A 25,218-nucleotide genomic window follows, 5' to 3' on the forward strand; every position below is an offset into this window, starting at 1 on the left:
ATCTAAATGCTTAATTGAATAATTGGCATAATTAGGCGCTTCAATCTGCAAACTGTAGCCGGTGAGTTCTTTAGGCACATCCACTTGGAACGAATTCTCAGGACTCCGCCAGTTTTGATATAAAAATTTTCAAAGTGTCCGGGGAAATACGTGGGCGTTTCAGTTGCTTTTGTGCTTCAATGCAAAGAACAGCATTTTCATAAAAAAGGTAAGTGGAACAGTGCATTTCTACCGCAACGATGACTGCGCATATATCTCGAAACTAGTGTCATCCTCAAAATTCATTATAAGTCGATATGCTTTGCAATCTCACGAGCTACAATTGGTAGATGGAAATATGTGCCGTAAAGTAATTGTTTAAAGTCAATTAGTGTGATTATATTTCATTCAATTAAGTATTTTGATTTCTCGCAGAAGTAATGGTCGCCTCATCGAGTAATTTAGATAATGAACTAGAATCATGCTACTGGCCAGATGCAATATTAAAAAAAATTGGTGCCCCTAGAAAACTCCCTATATACGACAATTCGCTATGTCCATGATCTTGGCGCGTTCTCGGAGGTCATGGGCTGAATTAGTTTATTCGCGGTGTGTTTGAGAGCAGCGGCGCACAAGCGGGAAGCTGGGTCGGCTTTTTAAATACGAATAGCTTAATTTGGAACTTTCCCGAGTGTGCGTGATCGGCGGCTGTATACATTCTACGCGGAGAGAACGAGGAGAGAGCAGCACCGTAGGAAGGAGGAGAGTAAAATTGCTTGAACTGACAGTAACTCTAGAACAGAGGGCTGCCACGGAGGCGGAGCCAGCGGCATGAATAGGTCACCGGGGGGAGAGTGAAAGCCGCCGGTGTCTCCGGACCTCGCTGGTTCCGGAGAAACCGGCGGCTTTCACTCTTCCCCGGTGTCCGGACCTCGCTGGTCTTTTCTGCAAAGACGGATAGCCTCACGGCTATCCAAACCACTCCAGGCTACTCGATCTGCCCTACCAACTGGCTCCTGTTGGATCACCGCCCCCTTGCCTTTCACCAGATTACCATTCCTGCCGGACTGCTCAGCCGCTGCCAGGGCGACACTTTAACCCCCTACTCTCCTATCTTACAGAAATTGCATTCACGCGTCAGTAAACTCGCCGCAATTTCCTTCTTTCCTTCCCTCCTCTCTCTCCCTGTGATCTTTGTTTTCCCCTTTCCCATTCCCCCGGTGTAGGGTAGCCAACCGGACGTTATTCTGGTTAACCTCCCTGCCTTCTACTTTTGTCTTCGCTCCCTCCCACTCTCCTATCTACTTTGTTCCCACTATCCCCCCACCCCTATTGACGCTGAGCCGTGCTCCCGCAAGGGCTGCAGAAAATAGCGTCAACCTTTCCATTTCCCCTTCAAGAACCACTTCTTTCTCGCTGGTTGGTCGGAGAAGCGCGCTGACGGCCTGCCAGAGGTTAACGAACCTTGTAGGGCAGCGAAGCAGCGGTTCAGAGTGCTGCTACGATGTCTGTGGAAGAAGAGGAAGAGAACTAGGAAAAGCGACGTTTGGCCTCGGTGTCAGTGGAAGGCCACCATGACCGCCGAGGAACGTGAAGAAACGTTGAAGACAAATAAGTGGATTCAGAAGCTATTCGCTCATTGTTACGATAGCCATTATATGAACGCTCCAGGCGCATATCTGCCGTCGGCATCGCCGTGAGGTTCCGTATATAGTCCGAGGGCAATAACATCGTCGCCACGCGCCGTGTGCTGCATGTATTGAGCCGGTGATCGCGGCTCAATCTCGCGCACGCAAACGAGGGAATCGGGGAGGAAGGCGCGCCCGCCCGGGCCGCTGTATCTTGAAATCCGTCTGCGACGGGGACAGAGTCCGGCCAAGCACTGTGTTTTCGCGACTTAGTTCGCGTTGATGCGAGAGGCAGCACGAAGGTCAAATCGCTCGCTGCTGCTGCCGCGCTTCCTCACTCTATAGCGTTTTCACAGCGAGTTTCTGCGGTCATCGAGTGAGATGTGTAAATGTTTGCTTGTGTGCGCTTGACACCATGCTTGTTAATTTAGTTAGTATGCCTATGTTTGCAAGCTTATGCGGCCGATAGAACTACTATCCTTACTTCGTATAGCTTGTCTACTAATTTACTATCGCAATCGATGCTTTCACCTTTCGGGCGAAACTGCGACTTTTTTGACAGTCATCTTCGATGGGTTCTGTATATATATTTTTATAATTGCCGGACTTTCTTTTGAATACTGAAAAAGGTGCCAGGTGAGAGATACAACACGTTGCAAATAATTGATTTAATGTTTTCGAGTATGTTATAATGTTTTCTAGTATGTTTCGAATATGTTATGTGTGTTCACTCACCTGCTATAAGTATATTAAGCAAATGCTTAAATAATCATTACAAAAACCAGTTAATTTGGAACCACCCAAAATAGACTGGGCGCTTTAGGTTGCTGCTTAACCACATACTGTCACTTTCATCCTCATGAAAGGCTTAGCCTTGTTTTAAAAAATTGCGCTTGGTAGCTGGGACACCTCTAGCTGACCCCCTCTCCACGCACACACACGCACAAACACTATGGAGCAGCGGTTGTAATTTGTGAAAGTGCTTTATAAACCTTGTAATAAGGTTTGGGTCTGCTGACTATTTTCATGACACGGTCGTCCAACTATTCTCAGTTTATCGTTAAAGAACTCGTTTATTGTTACAACAGCTAGAGCTTAGAGGGCCAATACAATCATAAAAATATGAAATATTTATTTTCGCAAATTTTAACTCGGAATTTCAATTTGAAATCGCTGCCTCTAAGCGCCTTCCACATACAGCAACCGCCATTTTGGCATGGCTTGTGTGACGTCAGGAAGTGTGGGGGGTCACCGTTGTGTCGTCTGGTACGAAACAGTCCGAAACCATAACGGACGTCTTGTTCCGCGCGATTTGGCGCTCAACGGTGCAGCAAGGGCGTAGTCGTTGAATTGTGCCCGCAAGTCTTTCACTCGCGCGATAGGAGCAGCACAAACTAGAGAACTCTTGCAGAAACTACGCCGAGCTGACCAACATAATTTCTGCAGAACGCTACAGCCAAAGAAAGCTTCGCAACTGGCGACATCAAATTATGATTATTGTTGTTGTTGCTTCCTATCACGTATGTGCACGGGCTCCTAACCACTATAATGGAGCGTCGGTCAAGAAATGGATGGATTATTCCAATTTATAATGAATGAGTTTCCGTATACCATTTTGGTTTGGTTTGGTGCCTGGAGTTATGGCTCAACTCACTACGGGGGATAGGCAATGAATCGGGCGGTAGTAGGGAAAAAAAATAAGAAAACTAAAAGAGAATTATGCAAATTAAAGAACTTTGTAAAGGATAATAATCGTCGTTAATGTGAATTTTACGGATATAATGAAGAGGTGCTGTTGTTGTTGGTATTTACAAAAAAGACACAAAGAAAATTAGCGTTGTGGTCTCTTTGTTTCACTTATAAACATTAAATATGGCCTTACCTACGTTACTATTGCAGTAAACTATAATGCCGACGCCCCACATGAGAGCACATCAAGAAGCGTAAGCCCCAGCCCAATGATGATGATGATGAAAACGTCGGAATTAAAAATTGGTGGTTAGTCTGCCTATTCCGAGAATCTGCTAAATCCAAGTTGGCAAACATAAAAGTGAACTGCAACAACGTGACGGCGAAAACCACAGAGAACACTAAAGATTAAATTCTTACAAGCGGTTGACCCGCATTTACACTGTCTACACTACCGGCTAGACAGACCATCAACTCTTACGACGCATCGACACACTTTTACATCGTCTCCGCCTCGGAATTGCTTACACCGAGCACATATTATTCTGAATCAAGCGTGCAACCTTTCCAACATGTGCATGCTCGACTGACCCAAGCACACCACACATAGACAGCGCCCTGAACGAGAAACAAGTTCACTTGTCTCACATAGGCCTTTGCCCTTCAAAAGTGCATCACAAAGCTGTGAAAGAACTTCAACGCTTCTTTGAAGATGCTGGCATTTATGACGATGATTGACTCGATACTGCGTCGTGAATAATTGTCTTATCCGTGCATTTAAAACACGTGTTCATGGACTCGCGCGGACTTCTCTGCAAATGAGAACTTCTCGAAAGAGACTTTCACTATCAGTGTGTTAGACGCCTCTTACTTTCTTAATTATTATTTTTGGAGCATTACCTAATGCACGCATTTATGTTTACTGAACTTTTTTAATACTATATGTTATTAATCAAGCGAAAAGGGATAGCCGACGCCAGCAAACGGCGATAACAACTCCCCTGCTTGTTTTAGTCTCAATAAATAGAGACGCGTGATGATTGGCTTCGCAAATTATCATCATTGCCATTTGCGCGAGAGAGCGTGACAGAAGGCCGCGAGAGGGCGTGGCGAACGAGCGCGTGAGAGCGTTACAGAAGAAGATCAAGCGAAGAAGCTCAATGATCGCGTAGCCCGACTTTCCTGTTACCACCGCCATGGCTGTTCGGACACCGATGATCCTGCTCCTCGGCGTCTGCGCGGCGGTGGTTGGCCAAGGTATATGTGGACAGCCTTCCTTCATGCCACGTTCGCAACGTGTTGTTACAACGTCTCGACCCTGCGGTCAATATGCCGGCTCGACACGCTCTTGCTCGCAATGGAATCGTTGACTCCTTGAATTCATGTTCACAGAGAGGAGCCGCAGGTATACTATCTACACCGCAAACGCTGGTGTGGCGCCAGCGCTTGCGGTGCGCGTGTCTCCTCTGTGTCCGGTCTCATCTTGAGCCCGTAACATGTACGAATCAAGAATCGAGCAACAAACTAGCTCGTCTAACAGCAGTACTTCCAGCATGGAGGAAAAAATAAACTAGGAGGGAGCGTCGCGTGACAATCTTGAAGTCTAGTCATAAAAGATATACAGGAAAAATAGGCCCTCGTCATGTGATAGGCAAGCGGTAGCGCATCTAGTCGTTTACCTTTGGACGCGAAGAGTTTTGGTGCCATCTGTCGCAAAAGCAAACACTTGTAATGTATGGCCTTTGAGATCTTGCAGCTGTACACATGGCTTCCTACGGGTGGCTATGGCTGATGGCGCCGTAAAATCTCGGAGGTCATGTCCAGCTCTTGTGAAGCCTATAGCGGGCCAAGAAACCGACCGCGGAAATCGAAAACAACACCCTTTTAGCACTAATACTTAACTGCCGAAGCATTATAACTCAAATCTAAAGCAAATAAAAGCATATCTGTTGAGAACGATAGGGCAAATTAGTGCGTGATGACGACTTGATAGATCCGAAGCGGGAGGCTGCCGCTTCGTAAAAGAACGCGTAAATGTTACCGCAAACCCTATAATCGTATTGAATGCTCCGGAAACCTTGTGGGCGTATTCGTTCCCGAGAGCCACCGCACACATGGAGTCCCCGGGGTGCTATTCTGGGTTCCGCCATATTGTCGAATCTGGTAATGGCCGCCTTTGGAGCCAATCAGAAGGGCTCTCTGGCTCCAAATGCCGCCGTTACCAAATTCAACAACATGGCCTAATGCGATGTCCAGAATATAGTACTTCCGGAGAGAAAGACGGCGTCAGACGAGGTTGGCTTGCCGGGGCACACTGCGTGACATTATGCTTCCTCCTGTTCTTTTTTTCTCTTCTCTTCCTCCATGACTTGCGGCACCACTGGCGTTTTATTGTGACATCAATTAGACGGACGCTCGAGGGACATTGGCACACTATACTTATCAGCACACTATAACGCGTTCCTTCCGAGCTGTTGTGTGTGTGTGCAGTGGTCTGAGCGAAACGGACAGTAATCATGAAGCTAATGTACTAATACTATTGCTATAGCAATCATACAGACGCTCGAGACGCGTTAATTTGCTCCATCGAGGTTCGCGTTGTCGTGCTGTCACGGTATGGATGTGCATGCGCGACCCCGAGTGTAGTGTTAGAAAGCCGCTATAGGGAGGTGCACGGCGTTCTCCAAGATGTTCACCTGCATACAATGCATGAATGAAAAGTTGTCTGTTCATGGTTGTCCGATAAACGTTTTAAATGCCCTGCTTCTTCGCACATCTGCTGCTGGGCGGTGAGCGACTTATCCTAACAATTTTCGGTATGAGTATGGAAGGCCTTCGTTTACTTCTTTTGATGGAACCTGTCACACGAATCTGAGTCTATCGACAGGCGAAATTTCCTTTGTTCCTTTCATTACGCACAAAAAAATTCACTGACGATTAGGATACTCCCGAATGCGAAATTTGAGCGCAGCTCTATATGTTATCATTTCGCGATATAGGCTGGCGAAGACGATCTGCCTCGTCCGGCACGTTCCAAATGGAGTGAAGTGTGGCGCGTCTGCCTCACTAATCGGGAGATCGCGAGAGCCAGCTCGTGGGTGACACGTTGGGCGCGATCCACAGCAGCCGCCGCAGACAGACCTCCGCTCATGCAGGGCTTTGTTTCCATACAGACGGCGCAACTCTTGCGCGATATCGTAGCCATCGTCTCCGCACAAGCCCGTTTTGCGCGGCACTACGCTTTTCTTCTCACGCTTTTGTTCCACTAACGACAAGAGCCGCCCTTCGTTGCGGCGAAGTTGTGCCACAAGTGGTGAGCGGCGAGAAGACCGAAGGGAGCGTCAGATCGAGCCTTACTCGTAGCCGCTCGAGCAGTGATCGTCGTCACACACGCGTTTACCGCGGACTGTCCACAATTGTAGACGCCACGGACGACCGTACCCCTCCCCACCACAAGCCCCTTCCCCCCTCCCCACAGAAGCGCAGATGAGATCAACTACGCGGCTGCGGGTTAATTCCGCTCATGCTCAGGCCGCCTCGCCTACGCCCTTCCTCCGTTTTCCGTCTGATGGTTCCGCTGCTCCCTTTTCTCGCGCTTTCCTCATCTACTGATGCGCTCCGCGTTCGCTTTCATTCTTCGCGGCGCTCGTTCGTCTCGGTTACGCCGGCGCCGCCGACGCTCGCCGCAGGAACAGCTTATTAAGAGCTGCGTTAATAATGAAAATCTTCTATTTGCCTGATTATTGATTAATAACATGACCATTGGCGACACTGGTTAATTTAATTTGTGAAGTTTAATTTGTGAAAAAAAAATCTGCAGGGCATGGTGACCAAGTGACCATGGTGACCAATAATTTGAGCTGCGCTTTAAAAATTCACTGACGATCATGATACACCCTAGTGCGAAATTTGAACGCAGATGTATACGTTTTCATTTCGCGATATATTAGCTGGCGTGGACAATCGGTCGCCTGCGGCACGTTGCAAACGGAGCGAAGTGTGGCGCCGAGTGTGGCGCGCCACTGTGGGCCAGCGCGTGGGTGACACGTGGGCGCGATTCACAGAAGCCGCCGCCGACAAACCCTCCCAGACGACGCGTGCTACTCTGGCGCCATATCTTATGCATTGTCGCCGCACTACGCTTTTCTTCTCACGCTTTCGTCATACCCATCTCCGCTTTCCGCTTCATGGCTCCACTGCACCCTCCTCTCCGTTTTTCCTCCTCGCGCTTCTTTCTCGCCGCTTTTTTCATCTCTCGCTGCGCGCCGCGTTCGCTCATTTTTCGCTGTGCTCGTTCGCTCGGTTACGCCGACGCTCGCCGCAGGAACAGGCACCTAAGAGCTGAGCTCTAAAAGAGCTATAGAGAAGCGTAGTTTAAAGATTCTTCACTCCGTTCCATACATAGAAGCCAACGTTGTGGAGGCTAGAGAGACTTCTTGCAGTGGCTTCGTTCGCACTTGGATATAGTTCGATGTTTTTCTACCGCAATTGTGCACACCTGTTTTCTTTATATAGGCTCAGTATTGAATGAAACAAGTTTTAATCGTTATAAACAAGCACTGCAGTGTGGTATACGGCTGCTAATGCGTTGTTTTGGATCCTTTTTATTTTTGTTGCTCTTTTTGGGCACCTTATTTTCAACCCGTCACGAGGAACCTCACGTGCAGGCTCGCACGAGCAAACGCTGTTGGCGCGCGGCGAATCATGGACGGAACGCGCGGAGTGATGGCTCTTCTTGACCGAACTTCTTGCGTAGCTTCCACAGCGTTGACTATATATGCATGGAACGGAGTATAGTATGTTAACAGGGTGAAGCTAGCGGGCATCTCATTTCGTGCGGTTATATTATGGCTGCTGTCTTTCGGTCTTATGCAGCTTTTGGCCACGATATGGCAATAGATCGCAGAAGACATGCCCTCTAATGCCAAGCGTGCACCGCACGCTCGCGCTACCCGTGCGTGGCGCAGTCTGAGGAAATACTTGCAGCGCTGCGGTGGAAGTGACCTTGGCTGTGTTGCGGCTACATGGCAAGAACATACGCGAAAACACACCAATGCTATAACCGTGTAGCAGTTAAGAACAGCATGAGCTTAGTCACGTAAGAAATTGCAGGGACTTTTGTTGACGTGCATGGTAATTCACTTCGACGATCGGTACAGGCCCTGAGATGTAGTCCCTTCAACAGTTACGCAAATCTTCTCTGCTATATATTGGCGACGGGCTAACAAAGGCAACATTGCAGCGAAGGACAGTCGCGAATGAGACAGAGAACGCCCGCATGAGGGCAAACTGTTACAAGCGCGCACTCTACTGGGATAAATTAAAATTAAATGTCCACTTTTTATGTCTCGAAACTGCACAGCGATGGACGCCGTGGTGGAGGGCTCTGTGGGTTTCTTTAACGTGCGCTCAAACCATGGTACACTAGAGCATTTGCATTCCGCACCCATCGAAAGGCAGCCGGGATCGAACCCGCCACCTCGCGCTAAGCAGCGCAATTGCATAGCCATCGAGCCACCACGGAGGGTAACTGTCGAGATATTCTGCAGAATTGTGGTGCGCTAACAAGGGCTCGCAGCGAAGCACAATTTCGCTGTAATTATTCGTAATGGCAGTGGCTTTCGGCGTTCTACAAATGTACGAACCGACCCATGGAAACCCGTTCGTTTACCCGCTCGTCAGCCGCAGCGCATCGCAGCACAAGCATGCGAACCCGCAGCGACGTCAGGTGTATACCGCAAGCGATGCGTCACCCGTGTCGCTGAGGCACGGCATCGGAGCTTTGACGTTTGAACCACACGCAGTTAATTTTGACACGCTACAGTTCCTCGCTCAAGCTCGGGCAATTATCGCCTGCAGCTTTCGAGCTGCATTTTCGTTTGTCTTGTTGTTCGCCTCCAGGAGCGGCAGGCAGTGGGGAGCGCCCGTCGTTGGATGTTTGGTACCTGGGCAGCCTGGACTCCGGCTTGCACGGCATCCAAGGGAGGGTCTATGCTGCCTCTGCGGACACGCTGCTGCTGCGGGGCTTCAGCTACGATGGGCGAGCACCGAGTATGTGAATACACACGTTGCAGGGCGTGCGTGTTGGCCTCGCGCACTTCAATACCTCTTGCTCGTCTGCACACATACACACATCCAACAGCCTGACGGGAACGGTATCCTGGACAGTTGACTCAGCATACTCTAACCAACAGCAATATAACCAACCCTTATATATAGCTTTCATTGATTACGAGAAAGTGTTTGATTCAGTCAAAACCTCAGCAGTCATGCAGGCATTACGAAATCAGGGTGTAGACAAGCCGTATATAAAAATACTGAAAGATATCAATAGTGGCTCCACAGCCACCGTAGTGGCTCCATAAAGAAAGCAACAAAATCCCAATAAAGAAGGGCGTCAGCCAGGAAGATACGTTCTCTCCATTGCTATTCACAGCGTGTTTACAGGAGGTGTTCAGAGACCTGGATTGGGAACAGTTGGGGATAAGAGTTAATGGAGAATAGCTTAGTAACTTGCGATTCGCTGACATTGCTTTTCTTAGTAACTAAGGGAACCAATTGCAATGCATGCTCACTGACCTGGAGAGGCAAAGCGGAAGGGTAGGTCTAAAAATTAATCTGCAGAAAACTAATGTTTAACAGCCTCGGAAGAGAACAGTAGTTTACGATAGGTAGCGAGGCAGTGGAAGTGGTAAGGGAATACATCTACTTAGGACAGGTAGTGACTGCGGATCCGGATCATGAGACTGAAGTAATCAGAAGAATAAGAATGGGCTGGAGTGCGTTTGGCAGGCATTCTCAGATCACGAACAGCAGGTTGCCATTATCCCTCAAGAGAAAAGTGTATAAAAGCTGTGTCTTACCAGTACTCGCGTACGGGGCAGAAACCTGGAGGCTTACGAAAAGGGTTCTACTTAAATTGAGGACGACGCAACGAGCTATGGAAAGAAGAATGATGGGTGTAACGTTAAGGGATAAGAAAAGAGCAGATTGGGTGAGGGAACAAACGCGAGTTAATGACATCTTAGTGAAATCAAGAAAAAGAAATGGGCATGGGCAGGACATGTAATGAGGAGGGAAGATAACCGGTGGTCATTAAGGGTTACGGACTCGATTCCAAGAGAATGGAAGCGTAGCAAGGGGCGGTAGAAAGTTAGGCGGACGAATGAGATTAAGAAGTTTGCAGGGACATCATGGCCACAATTAGCACTTGACCGGGGTAGTTGGAGAAGTATGGGAGAGGTCTTTGCCCTGCTGTGGGCGTAGCCAGGCTGCTGCTGCTGCTGCTGCTGCTGCTGCTGATGATGATGATGACTCTCTCCGCAACTACGCGGGGCACCGTGATTTTCACAACTACCTGTAAGAATGTAACATTCGAAATTAATAGCGATGACACACGCATTGAAGTAAGCTCGCGTAATTAATGAGGCACGCGCAATGCGAAGGCGTGGGATTGTTCTCGACCTGCGGCAAGTTGCTTTTTCATTGGCTTTCAATGCCATTATTTATCATCATTTAGTTCAGTTAGTAAGTACAAGAAATTTGCCCTATGTTTTCCTATGTGTCTTTGTTGGCTTCTCATGATATGATTATTAAAAATCTGGCCCCTCGGTTAATCCCCCTTTCTTCAGCGAGTGGGTATGTAAGACGATATATGTCGACTTAGAATGAACTCTGAGAATGGCACCGGCTTCGAGATATGCGTTGTAATATTTGCGGTAAAAATGTAATGTTGTTCCACGAACTTTTTAAATAAAGCGCTGTTCTATGCATTGAAGCACAAAAGTGACTGGAACACTAATGGATCTCGTTGGACACGTTGAAAATTAATGTATCGATACTGGTGCAGTCCTGATAATCCATTCCAAGCGGGTATACGCCTTGCGAACTGGCCGGCTACAGTTCGTAAATTCAAATACGTGCCGTAAAACAAATTAAAAAGGTAATTAATGTTATTTTGTTGTTTATTCAATTAAGCATTTTTATTTCTCGTAGAAGCAGTGGCAGCCTCATCGAGCAATTTAGTTCAAGGGTCAACATTATACTGTCTGCCACAGACAATTTTTAAAATTTGGTGCAGCTAAGAAAACACCCTGTATGTTATAAAGATCTGCGAAAGACGCCGTATGAGTGCCTGTTTCCAGCCTGCGGCCGTTAGAGGCGCTAATTGTCCGTATCCTGAGTTTTAGTTCTTAGGCATTGAGATGTGCCGGCCGGAAAGTGAAAGTTGGAACTCACATGTCAACATTCCCGTTTATTTTTGAGCATATAGTATGTCAAGAGATCACAGAGGACGAAATACTAGGCAATTAATTGTGTCCCGAGCTAATTATTTGGATACTAAATTTATACTTATTATGTACTAGAGAGTAGACGTAAGTGGGCATTACATTGATTCAATGTCATCTATTCTACTTTTAAGAGTTAGGAGGCGAGACAATTGTGGTACTGAGCTATATAGTGCGCTCTTTGAAGGGCATGCATGACTTGAGCTACTGAGTGGATCTTTCACTGAGAACGAAATAGGACGAATGTCATTGAAACCTATTGAGGAGGAAATTTGGGCGTCTTACATTCCCCAGGCGTTTGCGTAATTTTTGTCGTATAGCCGATTTTAACAAGTCACCGTATAAGAACCATGACTTGTCGGTGAGTTTACAGTCAACAGCTAGAACCTGCGAAGCTCGAGTGTACTTTGAAGGCTTCTGTACGAGTGTAACAGAGAGCGAAACTGGCATTTCTTCAATAAGAAGTTATGTGTAAAAAAAAAAAGGCCGATTCGGCATTTCTTTCGCGTCACATTCAATAGCCTTTGTATTGGAACTATTCATGATTCTGTATAATGTAACTTAAAGAGAAACTAGTTGTCGTTGACGTCGCTACAGACGGATAAGTATGCCTGAGAGAGCACGCAGCAATGTATAACCAGTTCATGCACAGAAAATAGCGATGTTTATAAATTCATAACGAGAGAAATGTGTTTTAATCAGCACAAAGCACTGAAAAAAACTTCTCTTCGTACGTGCGAAGGCTTGATTAATTGCGGGATGTTTCTGAGAGTACAAAGGCAACTTTGTAAAGATGCACTGCAGTGCAGCCAGTATTCGGGGTATATGCTTTTTATGAGTATGTCAGACACCCCAAAACGCATGAACCTTGCAGCGAATTTACGTGAAGTAGCATATGTGAAAGGCAAAACCATATCTTGAAAAGACTACGGGGTAAATAACTTCTTTCAAGTGAGATTCGCTTTCATTAAAATTTTGCATGCACCAAACTACAAAGCACCTGCGTAAAGCAGTGAAAGAAACGCATGGGATAGAGCAGCGAACCTACAAGGTGAAACAAGTTTCTCGGTAAATAATCAAATGAATAAAATACTAGTTTCCACACAGTAGATTATAAGGAGATGTAATGACCGCTACAAGTGCGAAAAGAATGTTTGTTTACTCATGTTGTAGAACATATGAAGTAACCCCGATGTCCCAAATTCCTGGGTGTGCGAAAAGTCGCTGGCCTGTTCTTCCCAAAAGTGCGTTAATGCGAGCGTTGATTTTTGTTGTTTGATTTGGCCTCGTAAATCAGATTGAATGTTCTCTTCGTTGATCCAGTTGCTATGTTTGTTGGCTGCTGTCTTCTTTTCTCTTAGACGTGGTTCAAGGCTTCAGGTTTTGTCACATGTAATCTTGTAAATCGAGACCTCTTTTCTTTTGTCGGAATAATGTTATTGATGGTATTGCATTGACGAAATAAAACTGCTATCACTTTTCACGCATGCTCAATTGTCTTGACTTCTTGGTTGGGTCAACTCTGCATATTACTGATCACCATGCTATTAATGACCGAACGACAAGGTGAAAGCAAAGCACTGACCAATTTGGAACCCCCACCCCCCTTCCGATTTTGAGCATTTACTTTGGTCTGCGTTTCAGGCGCCCGCTTCATCGCCGGCACATGGGAGAAGCCTGACGGGAACGGGATCCTTGTGAGGGATGAAACGGGCAGGTAAACGCCATGTTCTACTTTAAGATTTTGCCCGACGTGTTCGGGTTTTCCATCTACCCATGACATGCACACTTCGAAAGTTCTACCGACATGTCGGTTCTCCAGAATGATTTTCGTTTCCTTTTCCGTAGCGATAAAGCACTCAAGGCCTACAGAAATCAGACGATCGTGCTGAAGTTGCCAGCTGGTAACACGATCTCGGACTTCAAGTGGTTCAGCGTGTACGACAGGAAAGCCAAGGTAACGCATGTGCGAGTCCGTTGCGGCAGCTGTCGCGATGAATTGCTCTAGAAAAAAAAAAGAAGAGTTGAAATGGTGGCCTTAGTTTGAATAAGCTCTTTGTAGAACTGTCAGAACACCACTGATTCTTTCGACTTACTGAAAAACTTTGACTGCTTTAACTAAGCCTGCACATGCAGGTAGATGGTTATTTTTATTGTGCTCACCTTATCAATCTATAGAGTCAGTTTCGCTATGGAGGCGCATTACTGGTTATCACGTTCTAGACGTGCCGCTGAACGTAAAATCTTTTTTCCGATGCTTTTTAGAGGCTGCGGATAACCATCACAAGTTGCGATTTGGACGACTGTCACAGAGGAAACGACTGTCTCCAGGAAAAATTAGGTGTTTTGCGACTGCTCGTAGACGAGTTCCGGTGCTTGAGAAGTGAGCGTTTGAGCGAAGAGGTTACTCATAGGCACTTCCTTCTTAGTTAATTTTATTGCTTTTAAAAAAAGTTAGAATGGCTCAGTATAAAAAAAAATAGCCAGCTGCATGCATGCAGATGAGGCACACCGTAGGGTGAGCACACACTTTTGATCTCCTGCGAGTAATAATTGACGTCGTTGGTGTGACAAAATGAACTTTATTGAGTGTTTGTTTCACCCCCAGCTTTAGGTGAGGTGCAGTGCTTGTCTACGCTTTCGGTGTTTACAGCAGGTTGCTCTAATAGGTAAGGGATATCAGTTGCTGAAGGCTAAAGTGCGGCGTGAAACCGTGGCCAGCAAAGAAAGAAATGTTTGATTACCTTTGCAGTGCTAATGTACCAGTGGTACTAAACGTTAGGCGAGTCGGCGTTGATTTAGCCGTGAAACAGCGCTCTCTTGTCGATTCTTCTTTACGTCCAGCATCTTCACGATGTTCCAAGGATGAACTAATTACATCGCTCTAGAGGTTGCCTTTTTAACACGTACTTTGAACAACTCGCCTAAGGGCATTTGGTCGATCTCGCAAGCAATGAAATTTGCTGGCTCCGAACACAGACTGACGAATGCTGTCTTTGCACGTAGAGGAGCTTTGCGCACGTGTACATTCCCGCCCACCTGAATCTCCCGAGGCCGGCGATGGCGGCAGCCCACCTAGTTGGCGACCACACCAATGCGACTGCCGTCGTCATCGAGGACCAGAAGACGCTCCTGCTGAAGAACTTCTACTATGACGGCTCGGTACCAGGTACGGTGTTCCGTGGGCGTAAGTTCGAATGCCATCGCTGCGCACCATGTCGCGTAATCGACATGGTGTGCTACGTGAAGAGCACACCGGTTTGCTTCGGCATACCCGTGGTGTGCTTAACATTTCTCCTCTTCGAACTCGCTCTGTGGACTCTTGTAGTAGCTTGATCCTATAGGATAACACGCAAGCGCCCGCCACAAGAAGGAACTTTTTGAGTGAACCCATTGTCGGAACACTCGATGTAGGAATTTTCAGTTTCACGTCATTTTCCCGGCACAGTCGCAGCGAATCACTTTGTGCAGCTGTTTCCGACTATTATGACGTATCAATATGTTCAAAGGAATGTCGCCTCGTAAGAATGGTGTCGCGCGAACTGAGAGTTCACAAGTGCACAAGTGAACCGCTTTACACTTGTAACATCAGCAGCTTGAGGTTGGTTAATAAAAGCGAACACTAAGTTCCAAATTGAAGCTCACTTGACGGAAATTGTGGTCATGCAGCGCATGCATGCACTTTCGACTGCGCCACTGGTGCTGCGGACTCGTTTCAAGACGAGCAGGGCGATGAGGGGGCCGGCATCTATGGTCGCTTTGGGTCCGCCTACCACCGGCGGCAAGTTGTCGTTTAATTGAATTTGCTTATCTTCACTAGGAATAAGAATGGGTTCGGACGGCAAGAATGCATGCTTCCCCAAGCAATTACCATAGGCGCCTAATTAATCGAGTGATGTTCATTTCCCCAGTGTTTTCTTTGTTTTCAGTGTTTCTTGAGATTGCGCGGTAGTGGCGTGCCTAAATACCGCTCCCTTCAGTTTCCGCAATGTCCTTTTTTCCCGCGCTATATAAGCAGTGTTCGTGGTATTTTCGCGAAATCGTGCTTTCATAGAGCAGAAGATGGACCTGCAAAGCTTGTCATAATAGATTTTTGCATAAAATCTGCTGCCAAAACAGCTGAAAAGAAGGAGATCTCACCATGCTCACGGCGCATGCGTGCGCAAGCGCTGTCATCACCACGATGATATATAGTTGGAGGTACGTACAACGCTAGCAGACAAAGGCGGACCAGCGGAAAAGGGGGGATTGAACGCTGAATAATGGAATCATAACGACGTTTCCATGACTAAACAGAGAAAGCAAAACAAAAGAGGTGGAAGGAAACAATCAACGAAATGAACAAGAAATGCATAGGTGTCGTAATGCCCGCCGATGCATGCGCAAAAGGACCAGGAGGAAACTTCTATCCTTTTCTTGTGGTCATTTGCGCACTGCCAGTGATATAAAAAACTTAGTTTTCGTAGAGGGACACGTAAGGCAAAATAATATATGCCTTGCTCCGCCATCACCTGCTCGCGCAGAGTACTTTAACGTCCCATCACTTAGCAGATAGAAACGTGTTAGCCATTACATGTTTGGCTAACAATGCGTGGCGAGGAAATTTAGAGCGGAGTGCGGAATGTCAGCCACATTCACCAGTGACTTATCGCGACAGTGTATTGGGTGGTTATAAGCGCTTGGTGCCGTTCTTTTCCTGCACTTATGTACCTAGCGATGTCTTCTCAAAAACATGCTCGACCCATAGCTCGTCCCATATTTCTCTGGTCAGCAGCTTCTCATTTATCTGTAATACACTGTCGCATAAATCTTAAGGCGGTCTTTTCCAACAGAAACGCAAGCAAGCAAGCAAACAAACAAACAAACAAACAAACAAACAGAAAGACAGACATTTAAACAAGCATACAAACGAACACATACATACATACATACATACATACATACATACATACATACATACATACATACATACATACATACATACATACATACATACATACATACATACATACAAATGAACGAAGAAATAACTACTTACATACACGCAAACATAAACAAACAAGTAAACACCTTGCGAGCTTATTCAGTCTGCTGAGAGCCGTAACTACCTGCAGTTTTTGTGACAGTTGAAACTGATGGTGAAATAGATCTCCTAAATAACCAGTCAGACGTTCCTGTGCCACACTTTCTCTCTCCTCGTCAAAAGCACCTCACACTGTCATTGCTATTGTGGCGTAAGCATGACAGCGCGAACTGACAGCACAAACAGAAAAACAAGCAGCAGTTATGCGCGTGCGCGCGTGCGCGCGTTCCTCTGCTGTGTCTATACGCTTGTGCTGCAGTGCTTTCGAGTTACCGGTCATACATCTGTTTGCTGTTTCAGTGCAATCTATTATAGGCTAGCTTAAAAAAATTTTTTTCCCGTCTGCCACTGCAGGTACGTACTTCCTAGTCGGAAAGGGCCGCAAGCCGGGACCCAAAGGAATCAAGCTTCTGGACGAAAAAGGAAGGTGCGATTTAGAGGCTGTCTTCGTTCGGCAGGTTGAACGCGCAAACAAAGAATTTCCAGCACGCCATAAGATTTTGTCTGAGTGATCTTATTCCTGGGATATATGTTTCTCATTGACCTTAAACGCGTCTCTATAGAGATTTTTGAAAAACTACCGATCAGGTGAACAAAAGTTGGTTTTGACGAAGGCGCCGATACATGGGGACATTCAGTCAAACTTGTCTATATAGAACCTCAAGAACTGTATTCGACAAGCCATAGCAGCAAGCCTAACACAAGGCACACGGGGTACGAATGTCACTTGCTTTCGCTTGGTTACAGGATGAGAACACATAGTACAAAGTATATAAGGTGTGTCTTCAACGCTTGCTGGAAAGTCTCAGTTGAGTTGCGTTGCATATGGCTCGTGGAATTTACAGTATCGTTCGTTTTATAGATCGGAGTGCACGTGCTTCAACTATTTCTTTGGAAGGAATATATCAACGTACGAGTTCCCAATGCTGTTAAATGTCTATCCGCGAGAAATAAATGAGACACTCATGCCGAAGACCAACAGAACCCTGCAATACGCGCATTCGACCGTAGTTTTCTTAAAGTAAACAATACAATATTGCAATAGTGCCCGTTACATGTTCGGGCCAATCGCATTGAGTCTAAGGGTTAATTAAGAAGACATTATATGTTTATATCCCAGAGTTAAGCGGATAGGAAACATAAAGGCGCAAATCCGATGACCTCACTGGGCCAACGGAGTATGAGATGTGGGCTCATGTGGTGAGCGAAAAAAAAAACCGTACAAGCAAAGCGCACTTGAACATCGTGGAAAGGATTCTGTTTTCTTCGAGCAAGCTATAAACGATGAAGATTTACCTGATAACGTGGTGATATCACGAGAACTACTGGCTTCAACGACACGTCTGTCGCTCCTTCACTAGGGCATAAAGCTAAGCTGCTTGATATGAATTCGTGCTTGAAATCAGCGCAAAAAGCGAGGTTAACACAAAAAGGACTCAGGACGAGCGCCTTGTTTGCGCCACCTCATGCACTTGCCCTGCGTCCTTGTTTTCGTATTGCGCAGATCTGAGTGTGAATCCTTTCCCGCATATGAATGCGTCTCTGTGTGGCTCAAGATCTATGCCAAGCAAGCCACCAGGTTCTTGAACGAGCACTCACATTCCGCAAAGCTAGCTTGTCCGTTGGTGTCCCAGCAGGATATATTCGCAGTGCAGGCAATATACGCTTTGATAAACGTTTGATAAAGTTTGATAAAATGGCTCGGAGAAACGAACATTCTTTTCGTACAACTTACAAAGCAACCGAATCAAAACGCCCTTTTTCATAAAAAATGACAGCTACAGACGGACAAAAATTCCTCACTCGTATGATGCAAAACATAGCTACAGGCACCGCGTAGGAGACGATTCGCACGTGATCCAGCTTTTTACGTCTCCCTGGTGCTGACGGTAAACGCCGCCTTGGTATGTCCTCGCGCCCAACACTGAGAACGTGACAATTATGCGGGCGTACGGGGACAATAGGTTCAGTACTGAACGGTCTGAACTCGTGTGGTCGCAGGCGGGTAGCGTGCTTAATTACAGTCGAAAAGCCAAATAAAGTGAATAATCCTTTATACCGAACACAAATAACGAAGCCGTTTTTATTTCATGTTAGCATTAGAAATTTGGAAAGCAAGCGTGCTGAAATAGTGGAATTATTGTCTAACCTGTACTATAATTTTGGCATGATTGGTTTCTCAGATACATATGTATCTGAGAAACCACTCATGTATCTGTATGTATTGAACCATATGGTTCAATACATACATATATAAAACGATCATAAATAACGATCTGATTATGAGGCACACCGTAGTGAGGGACTGCGGAAACTTGAACCACTTGGGCTTCTTTAACGGGCACCTAAATCTAAGTAGACGGGTCGTTTCGCATTTATCCCCCATCGAAATGCGGCCGCCGTGGCCGGGATTTGATCCCGTGACCTCGTGCTTGGCAGCCCAACACCATAGCCACTAAGCAACCACGACGGGTCAAGAAAAAATTCAAGGCGGAAATACACACACTGCTACAGTGCACCACAATATAACAGCATCACTACAGCCGCTTTCTGCGAGTTTTTCTCAAACACAAACTTTCACGATGTGTTGGTGACTCTGATCCAAACACTGCTTATGATCACTCATGATGCAAACATTGCTTATTATGACCTTTCTTGCAGAATTTCTTTGGACGCGTCTATCCGAAGTATCTCGGGAATTTGGGCAACATAGAAATAAATAAATAGTAATAACGTAAAGCGAAAAGATAACAATGCAACGTTAAACTTACGAGTTCTGAATATGATTACGCTGTCAAAATTACGCAATATCAAATATTAATGAATTGGTTATGAACGCTGTAGTCTAGATTCGTAAGACTTCCATTTTCTCGCTTGCGGCTCCTCATTTCGAGGACCGTTCCTGCAACTAGATGTGTCAATTGTATTTCTGGAAGCACGTGACTCCACACAGGTTGTAGTACGATCCTCTCTCATAAGTCAAACAAATCACGTGGTTACGACGACAGCAACATTTTGCCAATTAAAGCTGCCGCAGCGATCATTAACGCGCCATTAGCGCGTGTCTGTACGTTATGTTTTCAGCGAGTACTTTTCTAGATTCTCCAGACCGGTTAATGTTCTAAAAAGCTATTATCTGATTTCTGTGCTCTCGGTTCTTAATAATAATAATAATAATAATAATAATAATAATAATAATAATAATAATAATAATAATAATAATAATAATAATAGAATATCGTCTTATTTCTAAGCACAATATAATAACTCAGAAAGAGTAAAGTTATAAAAAGAGAAATCGACAGAAGATGCACTTTTATATGTGCCAGAGGTACAACATTTATAGAAGGATTAAAGGGCCCCTGAAACGGTTCGGACAAATTTTGTAGATGCGCAGGGTACAGCTTAAGTAGAACATTCGCACCACAATTTGAGTGAAGCGTTACGTATTAATGGAGCTACAAGCGATTAGAAGTTACCCTCCTCCCCATCCACGCTTTTCCTCCTCAACTCGTTCGCCGAGCGAGCGGGGCTACGCTCCGCCTTCACTGGTCCTGCGTCACGATGCGACATCACATCGTCCACTTCCGGTTGTTTTGGAGCCCCCCCCCCCTCCCCCGCCCGCGCGAGACCTCTCCGCTAGCCGCTTGGCTGTCGACCCCAAGCGAGAGCTATCGAAGCAGCGTACGTTGCGAGCATTCTGTCGTAGCGCCGAACATGTCTGGTATTCCGTTAACCACAGGCAAGCTGGCCATTTCGGCAAATCACTGGAGGCATAAACTCAAGCTGATGAAGTAACTTTGGCGTAGACGTACGTGAGCGGCCTGATCGGTCTGCACGGTCCATACACTTGTTGGTGCAGAGCTTAACCAACCAAACAAAGAGCTAATATTGCTCTAACCAAGTGTAAAACATTTTAAACATTTATAAAAACAACGTGTTGATGATTACACTCCTGCGAAAAATACGCACCAGCAGCAAAGAATACGCTTCGTTGCTGCTACTGTGTATGGTTGAGCTCTATGCCACCAGGTGGCTGCACCGTGCAGACCATTCACATTTGCCCTTCTGCTCATCTCGGCTCATCCCGTTACGGCACAGTCAAGCGGCCAGACCCTGTCCCCTTGCGCTTACGTTTGCGGGACTCGCGAAACGCTGTTGCGTTAGTAATCTTCCGGTGTAAAGTGACGGCCACAAACGCGCAAATCCTGGCGCCGATCGGATAGCGGTAGTCCGATGCGCAGCAGCCAGTTCGCTCGTACGCTGCCTTGCAGAGAGAGGGACACGATGTCGCAGCTTGACATATTGCCAGTCGCTACGTTTGCAGTCCACAAGGCAACAAAGTCGAATCATAGTGCTCGCGAAAAGACTGAGACCAACTGTGACCGCGGAGCTCTCGTCAAAATGGAGTACGTTGTAACACAAGCAGACGACACTGTGTGCCGGAAGTGCTTAATGTACTGAAAAATTGTTCTTGTGCATTCTCTTTATGCTACTTTTTGATCATAAAAACAAATTAACTAACATTCCAACTATTACGAAGATCATTTGTTTACCATAAAGTTGGAAAAATTATCGATCACGCGCCCTGGTCAGCCAATCGGATAGCTCGCCCCACTGACGTCGTATGGGTGATTTCGGTCATATGGGTAGGGGCGGCTTAAAATTCCGCCGAGCAGTGTGCTGCGATCGGCAGCGATGTGCATCTTTAAAACCTTATAATTAATTACACGCTTTACGCAGAGCACTTAGATGTGTCAAATAATGATCAGAAGGGCCTGCTTTAACGACTCAGTACGTTTGTAGAAAATCGTCAAAAGCGTTTCAGGGTCCCTTTAAGAACTGTTGATATTATTTTTTCAGATTTAAGAAAAGCATTTGATTTGAATAAGCACTACTTATTATTATCACATTGGAACAATGTGGTATTAGAGGTGCTGCACTGCGTTTAGTTTACCTGCATATCAATTCGTTATCAATTTACAGGAATAAATAGATCTTGCTCAAACTTAGGAGTCATATTGTATGGTGCGCCTCAAGGACTCTTGCTTGGGCCGCTTTTAGTTATAGTGTTTATCAGCGATTTTGTTAATATAAATTGTATACAGCACTTAAATGTGGATTATGCAAATATATACATTTTTTCAATATTGTCGTAGCTTCGAAGTTCAGTGCAACAGCTCTTGAACCGCTGGGTAAATGCTAACAATTTCAATTGAACCTGTTGAAAACAAGGTATGTTCTGTTTACTTCCTAAAAGAAAAAATCGGGAACAATGCTGTCTTACGCATCAAAACAGTAGCATTGAGCTGGCGAATTGAGAAAAAAATTCGGTGCTGTCTTCGATGTGCATTTAGTCATGGTATGAGCATGTTGCGATATTAGGGACTTTATTGTCAAATTTATTTGTTTATTTAAAGATACCTTACAGGCCCCTAGAGGCATTGTGCAAGGGGGGCGCTTACACTCAAACATTATGATATACAATAGTTAGTATACATATGTGAATGCATATACAAAACATACATTGTAAGAAATGCGCTAACATACAGTAATGTGGCGTTAAAATTGGGCAATGGACAATGTTATATCGTGCATATTACTGAGTACGACAGCAATGGAGACATTACTCATTCTCTGCCTTTATTCCATCCTCTTTTTCCTCCCCTTTGGGCGGCTCCAAGCGCGCGCCTTGTCATGGCGCTGCGGTAGGCAGCGACGCCTTATATAACCGACAAACCGAATGCTTTTGAGTGCGCGAGGTCACTGAACAAGAAACTTTCACAAAATAAAATATAATCAATAGAATTACAAAGCGAGCGAGCGAGCATATTCGGCTGTAACAAAACAGCATGTCGCTTGCAATAGTAGCACATTAATAACGGGAAAGGCAAGAAAAAAAATAACTCATTGGGAAATGTAGAGTTTGAAAAATGCGTTGTTAGAAGATACCGGAAATTTTCCTGGTCACTCTCATAAGTGATGGCGTTAGGAAGATCGTTCCAAAGGTGAATGGCTCTTGGAAGTACGGAGTGGTTAAAAGATTGAGTCTTTCCGCAGATGCGCATGAAATTGAACTGATTGTACAACCGGTGTGACCTGTAATGAGGGGAGTTTAAATAGGCAGAGCTTATGGCGCTGTATTATAAACGTATTTATGAAATAAAGATAGCAGGGCTATATCACGACGTTCATGCAAGGATTGTAGTGAGAGGTCGAGTTTAATTTGTGTTTTTCTTTTGTTGTAGTCGTAACAACGTGAAATAAAACGCGCAGGCCTGTTATGAATAGATTGGAGTTTTTCGATCAAGTATTTCTGACGGGGAGACGAGACGGATGCGGCGTATTCAAGCTGAGGTCGGACAAATGTTAGATAAGCTAGTTTACGAATGTCTTCAGTAGAATTATGCAACTTGCATCGTATGTACCCTAATGATCGCGAAACATTGGTGCATATGTATGCAACGTGCGTTGACCACGAAGTCATTGAGACTCTTAAGTAAAAATTAAGGCGTGCTGCCTGTGAGGCTTAAAACACAACTATATCACAGCTTTATAGAATTCCGACTGCAATATTGTCTCTTGGTTTGGTTCTTAGAACACAGTGAAATATTTCAGCACTTCACATAGTAGAAAAGCGCTCAATACGCGCTATTTATTGCTTGCACCGATATGAACTTTTCATGCCACATTTCATTTAATGAAAGATCCTCCCTTTCCAACGCTTAATGTGACTTAAGATTTCTGTGCTTGCTTTCACTCAGATTCGCGAACCCCCCGATGAATTTACACAAAACTATGTAAAATGTAGTGCCTAAAGCTTCAGAGAGACGCGGTTTATTGTACCTCACCGTCGAACTAACTACGGTCTAAGTAAACATGACATTGCAAAATTTCTTGATCGTTTCTCTTTTGTATGCGTTATGCCTAACGATATGAAACTTACTAAGCTATTTAACCGCATGATTAAATGACACCTATCTTGCTTGTAACAGTAATATAACCAGAATATATTGTTAATGTGTGTGTGCCAATTGAAATGTGCCGCTATACAATGACGAAAAATATCCCTTATATTTCTGTGATGTCGAGCCTAGACGAACTCGCGTCACAAGGGTTGCTGAAGGACAGCAACCAGACTCATTAGAAGACTGCGTCACAAGTCCACTGAGTATGTGCCACTGAGTGTGCGGCCAAGCGAGGGCACAATTCTCAGCGTTCGCGGACACCGGCGCGCCAGGCTTCTAATCTCGGAGGCCACGCGACGACTTCTCGGCAATGCCGCAAGATGGCGCAGCGTGTCCAGAACGAAGCGCGAGAGAGGAGCCCGGTTGCCGTGTACGACGCGTTTCTGAGCGTTCTCACGCACCGGCGTGCCACGCATTTCGGAGGCCATGCGCAGGCTTCGCGGTGGCACATCTAGATGGCGCCGAGTGTGTGTTTAGGGAAGGCGCGAATGAGGAGTCCCGCAGCAGTGCACGCCTCGTGCGTGACTCGTTTCGACGGTCATCTAACATAGATTGTTCCGCTGTATTGATTCACTGCTAACGCACTACTGTCGACAGTTATCGGTAGATGGGTTCAGACGCGATTTTTTTTTCGCGGCTTTTGTCCCGATGGTACGCGCAGGACCCACGTGCTGGGAAAGTACGCGGGCGCAAATCTGCGCTTCACGCTTCCCGGCAACCTGACCGTGGACGACGTCGATTGGTTCGCGGTCTACTGCACCGGCTGCTCCAAGTCCCTGGTGCAGGGCACCATTCCGAAGCGCCTGAACGTGCCCCACAATGCGAGGTGGATCAAGAGGGTGGTGAGCTCCGCTCTCGTCTGGCCTATGTGCGATACCGTTCTTACGGAGTCGAAGGGGATAAGGAATAACAGCTGGATTTGTGAGCGCGTTTCACTTGAGCGGCATACGCCATCTTGATTTGTCTCCCGTGTATGACAGCCAGCGTGGAAGACAAGCATGTGCCGGAATTCTTTCAGCAGCACTGATGCTTTTCTCCGACTTCGCTGTGTCAGTTTTTTTTGTGTGAAGACAGCAGATCTTGGCAGTTATCATTTCGTCTCTACTTTGGATGCCACAAGAGGGACTTCGGAAGGTTGTTTCAGCAAAGAAAACGTGTTCGACTACCTTCGGCTAACGGGAAGTACCCCCATAACTTTGATAGCGGATTGTGGTTAAGATTAGATACCAAGAACTTTATTCTTAGCCTTAACGATCAATGTCTCACTTTGAAACAGTTAATTAGTTATATCTGATAAAGTATCCTTTCAAAACTTGATTTTCATTAATTTCGCTAAAGAGGTTGAATGATGGATAAAATGAAAGCCAAACTTCAATTCTTTTGTCGTGCGTAAACTCTAATGCGGGTGCGTCTGTATGATGTCATGAATTTCAAAATCTTTTCTGCTATTTGTGCCATTCTGGCGCAGTAATGTTCAGTGTTTGATCCCTTTCGAATGCAATGTATAGTTTATCTTTAATTCTACAGATAACTATGCCAAATAAGCAAATACCAAGTAAGCCTCCTTTTAGGGCAATAGGGAT

The 25,218-nt window shown here is 45.8% G+C and overlaps 1 protein-coding gene across 1 annotated transcript in view; it reads left to right on the forward strand.

Moving 5' to 3' along the window:
- The first annotated feature begins 4,418 nt into the window (after positions 1–4,418).
- Positions 4,419–25,218, forward strand: part of LOC142587244 (protein Skeletor, isoforms B/C-like) — a 50,848-nt gene continuing 30,048 nt past the window's right edge. The window contains exons 1-7 of the mRNA XM_075698110.1: positions 4,419–4,553; positions 9,198–9,347; positions 13,229–13,301; positions 13,433–13,541; positions 14,591–14,753; positions 17,022–17,094; positions 24,297–24,477. Coding sequence (XP_075554225.1) covers positions 4,493–4,553; positions 9,198–9,347; positions 13,229–13,301; positions 13,433–13,541; positions 14,591–14,753; positions 17,022–17,094; positions 24,297–24,477 — 810 coding nt within the window. The 5' untranslated portion in view covers positions 4,419–4,492. The remainder of the gene's footprint in view (positions 4,554–9,197; positions 9,348–13,228; positions 13,302–13,432; positions 13,542–14,590; positions 14,754–17,021; positions 17,095–24,296; positions 24,478–25,218) is intronic.

Source organism: Dermacentor variabilis, chromosome 7 (genome assembly GCF_050947875.1).
Source record: "Dermacentor variabilis isolate Ectoservices chromosome 7, ASM5094787v1, whole genome shotgun sequence".
NCBI classification, from domain to species: Eukaryota; Metazoa; Arthropoda; class Arachnida; order Ixodida; family Ixodidae; genus Dermacentor; species Dermacentor variabilis.